Genomic DNA, 12,083 nt, shown 5'->3' with positions numbered 1-12,083 from the left:
TGGGAACGTGAATTACCCACTGTGTTTTGTGTACAGGTAGTCTTCAACTTACAACCGTTGGTTTAGTAACTCTTCAAAGTTACAATAATACCGGAAAAAAGTGGCTGTTTATGGCCATTTTTCACACTTGTGACCATGGCAGCATTCCATGGTCACATGACAAAATGCGGACACTTGGCAGCTGGTTCCTATTTATGACGGTTACAGTGTCCCAGGGTCGTGCGATCACCTTTTGTGACCTTCTGATAAGCAAAGTCAATGGGGAAGCCAGGTTCACTTTACAACCGTGCTACCAACTTAATAACTGCAGGGATTCACTTACCGACCATGGCAGCTATCAAGACCGTAAAATGGGGCAAACTGTCTCTTTAACTGTCTCACTTAGCAATGGAAATTTTGGACTCGATTGTGGTCGTAAATTGAGGAGCACCTGTAGTGAATATGTTGAAATGATGCCAAGAAGGTCCACCTTCTGACCCACCCACCCCTCCCCCTCCCCTGCCCACAACTGGTGGATTTTAGGCCAGTCCCTCCCTCTCAGCCCCACAGGCAAAGTGAGGCAGCAGTGAAGTGCTGGATTAGACTCAGACCAGCTTCTAGTCTCCCCTCAGTCACATAAACCCTTCTCTTTCCTGCCTACCCCACAGGGGTGTCGTCGTATAGTTAAAAATGAAGTAAGATTGCCATGTAACCTGGCTTATGTTCTTGGGGGAAAAGTCAGATATAGTTCCTCATGCTGGCTGAGGAATTCTGGGAGTTGAAGTCCACATGTCTTAAAAATGGCCAAGGTTGAAAAACACTGGATTTCATCTCTCGGAACTGTTTTGCCCCGCACTCAGTTTTAGGCTGAATACCGATAGTCCTCAACTTACAACAGTTCCATTTAGTGAGTGTTTGAAGTTACAACGGCCCTGAAAAAAGTGACTTATGACCATTTTTTTCACATTTATGACCGTTGGAAAATCCCCCTGCTCATGTGATCGAAATTCGAATGCTTGGTAACTGACTCATATTTATGACGGCTGCAGTGCCCCAGGGTTATGTCATTCCCCTTTTGCGACTTTCTGACAGGCAAAATCAATGTGGGAAGCCAGATTCATTTAACAACCGCATAACTGAACTGAACAGCTGCAGTGATTCTCTTAACCACCGGGGCAAGAAAGGTGGTAGGATGGGGCAAAACTCACTTGCTTAGCAACAGGAATTTTGGACTCAATTGTGGTCGTAAGTTGAGGACTGCTTGTATTTGGCTGGAAACTCCAAGGCTGAATCTACAAACGTCTCAATTTCTGCCATTGGTTATTGCCATGAGGCAGCAACTTCTGATGGAAGGTTTCGGTCACAGGATGGGCTATTTTGGGAAACCGAGTTGTATTTCTGTCCTGCCTGTTTACTTGTGGCCAAATTTTCATTGCATAATTCATAGAAGCAAAATTGGACAGGACCTCAAACGTCACCCAAGCCAGTTCCATTTTGGGATCTGCTGAAATGTTTCAGACAATTGCTATCCAGACCAGCGAAGGAGGCCTACTACCCCATCACGAGCGACCGATTCTGCTGCTTGACAATTCCAACTCTCTTGGAAATTCCTCCCAAAAGTTAAACAGAAGGTGTTCCTCAGGATCTTCAACCCTTTGTCCGTTCGGTCCTCCATTTGACACCTTCAAATAACTGAAGTCTGCTACAGTGTCTCCCTTCAGTCTTCTCTTCTGTGGAGCAACATGCAGGTAGTCCTTGACTTACGACCACAATTGAGCCCTGGATTTCTGTTGCTAAGTGAGGCAGTCCTTAACTGAGTTTTGCCCTGTTCTATGACCTTGCTTGCCCTAATTGGTCAGTGAATCACTGCAGTTTTAACAACTGTTCTGGTGTACCATATTTGCCCTGCGGGCTCTCATCCAATGAGGAAGCCAGATTCACTTACGTAACAACCATGTCACTAACTTAGTGACATGGTTGTTACGTAAGTGAATCTGGCTTCCTCATTGGATGAGAGCCCGCAGGGCAAATATGGTACACCAGAACAAATTATAACACGTGTCATTCAGGAAGGTCTCCTCAGGAAATTTCAAGGCACCTGGGATGATCTCACCACAACCACACCAGAAGCATTTAGATGGATATCTTCCTTAGGTATTGAATCATAAAGTCTTCTTGTTGCTAGTTGCGAAGTCATGTCTGACGCATCGTGGACAACGTTCCTCCAGGCCTTCCTGTCCTCTACCATCCCCCGGAGACCATTTAGGCAACACGCCAACTGCTTCAGTGACTCCATCCAGCCACCTCATTCTCTGTCGTCCCCTTCTTCTTTTGCCCTCAATCTTTCCCAGCATTAGGCTCTTCTCCGGTGAGTCCTTCCTTCTCATTAGGTGGCCAAAGTATTTGAGTTTCATCTTCAGGATCCGGCCTTCTAAAGAGCAGTCAGGGTTGATCTCCTCTAGGACTGACCAGTTTGATTGCCTTGCAGTCCAAGAGGCTTGCAGGAGTCTTCTCCAGCACCATAGTTCAAAGGCCTCAATTCTTTGGCGCTCAGCCTTCCTTATGGTCCAACTTTCACAACCTTACATTGCAACTGGGAAAACCGTAGCCTTGAGTATACACACTTTTGTTGGCAGGGTGATGTCTCTGCTTTTTAGTATGCTGTCTAACTTCGCCATAGCTTTCCTCCCCAGGAGCAAGCGTCTTAATTTCTTGGCTGCAGTCCCCATCTGCAGTGATCTTGGAGCCCAGGAAAATAAAATCTGTCACTGCCTGCATTTCTTCCCCATCTGTTTGCCAGGAATTGAGAGGGCTGGGTGCCATGATCTTAGTTTTCTTAATGTTGAGTTTCAAGCCAACTTTTGCACTCTCCTCCTTTACCCACATCAAAAGACTCTTTAGTTCCTCTTCACTTTTTGCAATTAGAGTGGTATCATCTGCATATCTGAGGTTGTTGATATTTCTCCCAGCAATCTTAATTCCAATTTGTGATTCATCCAGCCCCGCCTTTCTCATGATGTGCTCTGCATATAAGTTAAATAGGCAGGGCAATAGTATACAGCCTTGCTGGACTCCTTTCCCAATTTTGAACCAATCCGTGGTTCCATGTCCAGTTCTCACTATTGCTTCTTGACCCGCATATAGGTTTCTCAGGAGACAAATAAGATGGTCTGGTACTCCCATCTCTTTAAGAACTTGCCACAATTTGTTGTGATCCACACATAACGTCTATGCCATTGCAATTTGATGGCTCCACATTATGATTTTATTATGGTTCTTATCTTAATTTAATACTTTATCTCCATTATTGTATTGTTCCCATCTTTTATATATACACATATTTGCTGATGCTTTATTTAAACTAAATTTGTATATCAGAGATTGCATGACCTCTATAAATGCCATACACTAAATAAATAAATAAAAATTGACTGTGCTGATGAGAAGGTCACAAAAGGTGACCACAGGATCCTGGGACACTGCAACTGTCATAAATAGGTGTCAGTTGCCAAGCCTCTGAATTTTGATCACATGATCATGGAGATGCCACAATGGTCGTAAGTGTGAAAAACGGTCATAAGTCACTTTTTTCAGTGCCGTTGTAACTCTGAAGAGTTACTAAACAAATGGTTTGGATTCACTTTACAGCTGCGTTGCTAAGTTAACAAGTGCAGTGATTCCGTTAAATGTGGCAAGAAAGGTCGTAAAACGGAGCCCAAGAGTTATTTAACAACTGTCTCACTTAGCAATGTAAATTTTGGGCTCAATTGTGGTCGTACGTCGAGAACTACCTGTAGGAGTAATGGTCTGTGAGAATGACCTTGGGAGAAAAAGGGGAAAAAAGCTGCAGCCTAGTTCAGCAGCCCCCAGCCTTTTGGGCATCAGGGCCGGTTCCATGGAAAACTTTTCCGTGGACCGGAGGGGGTGTGGTTTTGTGTGCTGCCTGCATCCCTTGGATGGGTCTCCGCCTGTTTGCACAGACCGGTTGCTGGCATGCCGCAGGCTATTGATGGTCCATGGACTGGGGTTTGGGTACCCCTGGCCTAGTCGATGGTCTGATAAATGAAATCTGAGTGAGGATGGAGAAAGGTATCTCAGAAGGAGCCCTCTCTAGTTTTCGCAAAAGTAAATGGAAGGAAGGGGAAAGAGCTTGCGATTGTGTTACTGTAACTTACAATAAGGGTAGTGTTCAGGGGTGGGCTGCTGGGGGTTCACAGGGGTTCGGGAGAACCTCTAGCTAAGATTCTGTGCAGTTCGGAGAACCCCCAAATCCCACTCCTGGCTGGCCCCACCCACCCTGCCCCTCCCAGGAGTCCCCACACGGCCCATTTTGGATGCAGGTAAGTGCAGGGCATGTATGGAGGCTTGGGGAGAGTGAAAAACGGGCCTACTGGAATTAGGCCCGTTTCCAGCCTCTAGAGAGCCTGGGGAGGCTGTTTTTGTCCTCCCGGAAGCTCAAGAAAAGCCTCCGGAGCCAGGGGAGGACAAAAACGCCCCTCCCCCCCTGCTGTGGTGCAGGAGGCCGACTAGGCCATGCCCACCATGGCCACGCCAACCCAGCAACCGGGCAGAGAACCCCTTGCTAAAAATTTTGAAGCCCACCCCTGGTAGTGTTAGTAGTTATGGTTCGCGTTTCTTGTTCTGGAGTGCCTCGAGGGGCTGATGGGACCCACTCTCAAAACATCCATTTCTCAATAGATCCTTTGCTTAACCTTATGTGCGTCTTCATGAAAGGGACTCAATTCTTCCTTTCCTCGGTCTTCCTTTGCAGGTTCGGGTCTGGGTGTTTCCTGAGGGTACCAGGAATCATAACGGCTCCATGCTGCCCTTCAAACGGGGCGCCTTCCATTTGGCGGTGCAAACCCAGGTAAGGGGTGCTCCGTTGTCTCACCTTCTCTTCTCCGACCTACCCTAAGAGATGGTTGGCAGCTCTTTGCCAGATACACCAAAAAAGGGGGAGTTTGGAGGTTCAGAGTTATTTGAGCCCACAATATGAACCAGACTATCCACCAGAGCCTTTGGATTGTTGTATATTATGTCAACACAACTGTTGTATTTGATTGATTACATTGTATTTAGTTAACTGGATTAAACCTGTTCTGTGGCCTGACCATTGCATTGATGAACAGGGTAAGCCAGACTTTGGCAAGCTCAGAATAAGTATTGAGGATTTAGGTAGCCGCAACTGTGTGTGTGTGTGTGTGTGTGTGTAACTTTGCAGCGAGCTGGAAATCTGTCCTCATTTAGTCCCAAAGGTGCTTTTTCAAGAGGCAACTGGACTTTTTGGATTTTCTTTTTGAAGACGTTTCGCTTTCATCCAAGAAGCTTCTTCAGGTCTGATCTCTGAGCTGAAGAAGCTTCTTAGATAAGAAGCGAAATGTCTTCAAAAAGAAAATCCAAAAAGTCCAGTTGCCTCTTGAAAAAAGCACTTTTGGGACAACTATGACCTGGATGACCGAGAATCTCCATAGACATCTGTCCTCATTTAGGGTGATCCCATAGAGAAGGATGTCCCTGCCATTAGAAGCCAATTAAAGAAATGGTTTTTGAAATTCTTAGTGTAGGGAGAATTTTAATCCCCATTCTTAAAAAAAAAAAAAGTCAGTTTTACCCTGAATGCAAACTGAAGTTCTCCAGAGCTGGAATTTCCAGATGAGTTGAAAAGAGAGTAGATGTTTCATAAAAGACAGTGGCAGATAGTGGCAGATGACAGCATAGAGTAAAATAGCATTACTGTGACCTAGGAAAGGAGAGTTTTCGCACCCTACATTTTTCCCATTTTTATCAAAGCTAAAATAAACTGGACAAAGCAGATTTGCGAAGCGTTTGACACCCCTAAGCGGTACTGACAGAAGAGAATATTTGTAGCTCATATTTGTGGATGTGAGAGATGTGAGAATACTTGTGGATTCCTTGGGGCTCTCTGAGCTTTGATTGTTTGCTCGCTGACCATTTCGTTACCCAACTACATATCCAGGACTCCAAAGCAAATTTGCTTGATCTGATACGCTCATTTTAAAAAAAAAACCTGTGCATCATATAAAAGAGAGTTTTTCCCTAACTTAGATTTGGAATGGTAGCGGAGGGAACCCTGTTTGCATTGTCTTTCTTTAAAAAAAAAATAGAGGAACTTAAGCTCCTAGAAATTACGTTGTGTGTGTATTTTTTTAAAAAAATAGTTGCATCACATCCTGAGTTCTATTGAAATAAGCTGTGCTATAAATGTGTTTACAATTGAACAATCAAAAAAAGAGGCTTGAACTCTGTACAAAATAGGCAGGCAGAGATAAGGTCTTTAGAAATGTTTTGAAGAGCTGGGTGTGCATTAAAAATACAAAGTGATTTGGAGGTGGTTTTCCACCATTAATGGCAGCCAGTGGTTGCTAGGCACAGAATGGCAGCTGGTGGTTGCTAGGCACAGCCTTCTCTGTTTCAGGGGCAAATGGCCGAAATATGTTGAGCAATTTTCAGCTGCCGCAGCTCTCTCCCTTTACTTTCTTTTCTCTTCTGACAAGGTTCCTCTCGTCCCTGTTGTAATCTCATCGTATCGAGATTTCTACAGTAAGAAGGATAGGCGCTTCACCACAGGTGACTCCATGTCTGATTTCTTGTTCGTTTGTGAGGAGCAGAATAACTGGTACTTTCAATCAAGGCCCACCCCAAGGTTTTGCCCACAAGCCTAATGAGATCACTTTTTACAGTTTTATTAGTTTATAATCTAAAATACAAAAGCAAACAGTAAGAAAAAAAGGGAAGGGAAAAGTGAGGGAAAGAAAAGGGGGAAAAGAAAAAAACTTCCAACTCCCATTGGGGCAGTAGAATAAAATAGTAACATCAAACCTCAACTTTTTACTTTTATATAATAGTATAAATTGGCCATTTCTATAACAACAAATCTATCTAATCAGTAAAACCCAAAATCAAAGCTTCATTTTTTTCCCACCTCAACCACAAAGTCCAGAAGCGGTTTCCGCTTTTAGAAATAAAAGTATTTGCATCTTTTTCTTTGATCAAAGCAGTCAATTTAGCCATCTCTGCTAACTCCATCAACTTTTGCAGCTATTTGTTCATTGTTGGGATCGAAATGTCCTTCCATTTTTGTGCATAAAGCAATCTTGCACCGTTTGATGTAACATCAAAGTTCCAAAACCTTTTTCCAAGTCTTTTCCCATTAAACCTAAAAGAAAAGTTTTTGGTTTTATCTTTACATTCACTTTAAGAATTTCCTGTATTAGAATATGAATCCTTCTCCAATATTTCTTTGCTTGATCACATGTCCACCATAACTGGTGAAAGGTCCCTCCTTTACATTTGCATTTCCCATTTCTATTTCACAAACATCATGGAGACTACACGGGGAGTCCTTGATTTATGACCACAATTGAACCCAAAATTTCTCAAGAAAGAGAAGGCAACTCGGTGAAGTTTAAAAAAAAATATGAAGATTTATTTGGATTGTATGTGACTTTTCTAATATAGCTGCTTGTCAAGGATTCCAGGAAAAGTTTAAGAACAATCCAAATGTGACAGGTAAAAAACAAAGGTTAATATGGAAGCATCAGTTAACAATCCAGTCTGTCAAAAGAGATGTGCAATCCCAAAAGAGATAGGTGGCCCTCGGTTTACAACCACAATTGAGCCCAAAATTTCTGTTGCTAAGCGAGACCATTGTTAAGTGAATGTTGCGCCATTCTACAACCTTTCTGCCACAGTTGTTAAGTGAACCACTGTGGTTGTTAAATTAGTAACATGGTTGTTAGGTGAATCTAGCTTCTCCACTGACTTTGCTTGTCAGAAAGCTGCAAAAGGTGATCACATGACTCCGGGACACTGCAACCATCATAAATATAAGTCAGTTGTGCCAGGTGTCCAAATTTTGATCATGTGACCATGAGGACACTGCAGTGGTCACAAGTTGCTTTTTTTAGTGCCATTATAACCTCGAACGGTAATTAAATAGATGGTTGTAAGCCAAGGACTACATGAGAGGTGGGGAACTCTGGCTCCTTTATGACTTGTGAACTTTAACCCCCAGCATGGCCAGCTCAGGAATTCTGGGAATTGAAGTCCACAAGTCATAAAGGGGCCATCGTTCCCCACCCCTGGACTGCATGTACCTCTTTACAGATTTACTGAAGGGGAAAATGCCTTCACTTGCGCTCTGCTGGGGCCTTTTAGTTGTCTTGCTTGTTTCAAAAGTCTTGTCTTTCTCTCGGAACGCAGGGCGCTGCATTGTCCAGATCTTGTCCTCCGTGCCCACGAAGGGGCTGAGAGCCGACGACGTGCCGGCTCTGACGGATCGAGTGCGCCAAGCCATGTTGGTTGCTTTCGAGGGGCTTTCCGCGGATCTGGGTCCCCCGCAGTGACCTCCGCCACCGCTTCCCCCCAACGTCTGACCCAGGAGCAAGGCGGGCTGCGACTGGGAGCAGCTTGCACCCACAGGCAGCCAACCTGAAGATAACGGGACCAAGACAGAAGAGGGCAGCGCTTGGAGGGGAGGGAAAACGAATCGGAACCAGTTTTGGCAGAGGAGTGATGGGCACAGCACCTTGCGGCAAAGAAGGGGGGGCTTGAAACGGGTGGGGAGGGGGCTGGACTCAGCCACATGTGCTAGGAGATCTGGGAGCGGAGTGGATCCCAAGCCACCCTCGTTGCCCTATTCACTTCTGGATCAGAGTTCTGACTCCCCCAGTAGATGGTACAGTCCGGTCCCTGCCTCCATCTCCTCCTTGCTCCCCCGTTTTGTTCATGTGGACTGTTCCATTTCAGTATCTTGGACTTGGCCAGTGCGTTTCCCATTCTGGGAAGTTTTTTCCAGGCTGAACCACGGACCCCACAGCAACTGAACCACCCCTGGGAACCTGCAGAGGGAGCCATGGGCCTGGTTTACCCTGGTTTGCTTCAAGGACCAGGGGGATCTTGGTGAATTTCAGACTCGGAGCAATGCCGTGGGGACGCCCCAGCTGCTTGCGGAGCCCCTGTGTGTGAGAACTCTGGACCCACCATCGCTTGGGGAAGGAGAAAGACAGAGGGAACCCGCACCGGGGAGGAAATGCTGGCCGATCCATCAGAACATGCAATAGCAAAGGGCCCAGGCTGTTCAGCCTGACTCTGCTCCAATCATGGACCGGACTGCTTCCTTCCAGGGAGGAGGCTTGGCAGAAAGGGGAAGGGAAGGAGAAAGGAAGGAGATCTGTCTCCCTCTGATGCTTCCACCCGACGGGTGAAAAGGGAGCCAAAGGGTTCTTCTATCAGAGATAAGCTGAGAGAGAGATCGCTTGGATTGCCTTCACTGGAGGTTGTTTGTGTCTTTGGGTGGAAGATGGAGAAGGGAGGCAAAAGGATGGATTTGGGTGGGGAAATGGGCAGAGAACAGGATTTGGGGGCTCCGGTTGCTTGTCGGCCTTTAACTTTTCCCTCATTCAGTGTTGGGAGAATACCTTAAGCTCCAAGGCGAGGATGGGGGCCAGACCAGTTTGCCAGATGAAAAAATGCAGGGAGAGGGGCTGGCATTGGTCACCTCTCTCCAGCTGTGGATCAGGGAGCCCCAAAGGAAAAGAGGAGGAAGGGAGGGGAGAGGCAGGGCAGGGTGTGCAGGCAAGGGCTTTTCCCCAGGGCCAAATTAAGCATGAGGGTTGCAAAAAGCAGGAAGTTGTGTCCTCAGGCTGGGGCCTTTGAGCCAGGTGTTAACGGGACAGGAGATGAGGGGCATCCGATAAAGGAGGGAAGCGGGGCCATTGGCATCCGGAGAGCAACTGGGGGTGGGGAGTGTTTGTGGCAGGGTCTTTCGGGGAGAAGAGGAAACCAAGAAGAAGAGAAAACGGTTGCCCCTTCCAGGACGAAAGTTTGAGAGGTACGGGGGTGCCGGTTCAGGGAGGGCTAGGCTGACTCCGTGGGGTGGCGAGCCTTGCGATTCCTTGAAATATTCTGTGTACTTTTCTTCTGCCTTTGGATTTTCCCTGAAGGTTTCTGCCATCTGCCCCTCCCCCCATTGGTGGGTGACCCAGGGGGCTTTCTTTCCTCTTTCCACACATTCCTTCTTTGGGGGGGAGGGGAGAAAAGAGATTTTTCCATCTGGGGAGGGATGAGTGAAGAGACGTTATCCAGTCTGTGTTCCCAAGACCTTCCTGCTTTTAATAAAAACCCTCGAAAATTCATTCCCCCACCCCCCACACGTGGTGCCTTTTCCTCAGTCTTTGTAGCAGATTGGCAAGGTGTGTATGTGTGTTTGTGTGTGTGTGTGTCTGTCTGTCTCCACTATAACTTCTGCCCTTTCGGGAGCTTTTTAAAGCAACGTTTCTCAAACTTGGCAAATTGAAGTCCCATGACCTTCAACTCCCAGAATTCTCTAGCCAATATGGGGAATTCTGGGAGTTGAAGTCCACATGACTTATATTTGCAATGAGTTTTTCCCCCCTCACTGGCAAAAAACCCCCCAAAACCCTCCCTAGTGAACAATGGATTTGCTTAACAACTGCAGTGTTTGCTTTACGACTGCTGCCTTCGTTTAATTGTCAAAAACAAAGAGTCATGAAATTGGGTGTGGTCCAGTAGTGGGTTGCCCCCGGTTCGCACTGGTTCTATAGAACTGGTAGTAAAACCGGCGGAAGGCTCCGCCCACCGACCCCGACATCACTAAAACGCTTCTGTGCATGCGCGTGAGCAAAGCGAGCGCGCGTGGCCCCGCTGCAAACCGGTAGTAAAGGTAGGTAGAACCCACCCCTGGTGTGGTCACATGATAACCTCTTTAATGACCATCACAACTTACGACCGTAATTGCAGGCTCAATTGCCGTTGTAAGTTGAGGACTTATTTATACAGTCAGACACAATATACCCTGTTTCCCTGAAAATAAGACATCCCCTGATAATAAGCCCGATAGGGCTTTTGAGTGCATGTGCTAAAATAAGCCTCCCCTGATAATAAGCCTTCCCCGAAAATATTTAAACGCAGAGCTGGAAATCAGGTAAGACGGCAAGAGGAGCCCCATCTTGCTCCACGCACCCCAAAATAATAAGACCTCCCTGAAAATAAGGCCAAGCGCTTATTTCGGGGTTCAAAAAAAATAAGACAGTCTTATTTTTGGGGAAACATGTTAGTACAATAAAATTAATTCAGTATTGGGAACAAATAGCGAACTACAATAAATCAAATGGTGTGCTTTTTCTTGGGGCGATCTAATGATATATAGCCACTTTTAGTTTGTCAGGCCGTAACTTGGAATATTCCAAATAATACTGTAATTATTTTGAAGAAAGGCATGATTTGGATTCCACAGCACTAACATGGCTCCTGAGATTTTTGTCCTAATTGAAGGTGATCTTTTTCAGCTAGATTCCTTTTGTTGAAGTAGAAAGAACTTCTGTTTTTTCCTGTTCAGGAGCAGTAAAGCCTGTGCTCAGACGATAGAACTAAATCTGTGACCTGAGGACCACTGACAATCCTTGAAGACATTGCAAATGGTCCTAGGGTGGGCCCCAAAATAAAAAGATGAAAGAAAGAGGCCAAAATCTCCCAAGACTGTCTTCTTATCCAAAAATGCGAGAGATTTTGGTTGGAACACTAAAACCTGTTGAGATTTGATGATCCTATAAGAATCAGTCACAACCTTTAGAAAAAAAAAATTAAGTAATTTTAGAGTCCTGTTTTGTTGGTGTTCCTCAGAAGCTAGCAATAGCACATAGGCTTACCGTGTTTCCCCATAAATAAGACCCTGTCTTATATTTTTTTGAACCCCAAAATATGTGCTTGGCCTTTTGGGGAGGTCTTATTATTTTGGGGTGCGTGGAACAAGATGCAGTCTTATGTGATTTCCAGTTCTGCATATAAATATTTTTGGGGAGGGCTTATTTTCAGGGGGAGGCTTATTTTAGCACATGTGCTCAAAAGCCCGATTATTATCAGGGGATGTCTTATTTTCTGGGAAACGTATATACCAATTCATAGTGCTTTACAGCCCTCATTAAGCAGTTTACAGAGTCAGCATATTGCTTCCAACAATCTCGGTCCTCATTTTATGAACCTCCGAAGGATGGAAAGCTGAGTCAATTTTGAGCAGGTTAGAATCGAACTCCTGGCAGTGGGCAGAGTTAGCCTGCCATACT

General features: G+C 45.6%; 1 protein-coding gene across 1 annotated transcript in view; it reads left to right on the top strand.

Moving 5' to 3' along the window:
- The window catches only part of AGPAT1 (1-acylglycerol-3-phosphate O-acyltransferase 1), a 36,137-nt gene extending 27,656 nt beyond the window's left edge, over positions 1 to 8,481 (top strand). Inside the window, exons 5-7 of the mRNA XM_070936589.1 lie at positions 4,751 to 4,846; positions 6,495 to 6,567; positions 8,203 to 8,481. Coding sequence (XP_070792690.1) covers positions 4,751 to 4,846; positions 6,495 to 6,567; positions 8,203 to 8,345 — 312 coding nt within the window. The 3' untranslated portion in view covers positions 8,346 to 8,481. The remainder of the gene's footprint in view (positions 1 to 4,750; positions 4,847 to 6,494; positions 6,568 to 8,202) is intronic.
- The last annotated feature ends 3,602 nt before the right edge of the window (positions 8,482 to 12,083 follow it).

This window comes from Pituophis catenifer, unplaced genomic scaffold (assembly GCF_029215685.1).
Source record: "Pituophis catenifer annectens isolate HBS135680 unplaced genomic scaffold, rPitCat1.0.hap2 SCAF_2, whole genome shotgun sequence".
NCBI lineage: Eukaryota > Metazoa > Chordata > Lepidosauria > Squamata > Colubridae > Pituophis > Pituophis catenifer.
Note: the sequence above shows the minus strand (reverse complement) of the source record. Positions and strands in the feature narration are given on the sequence as shown.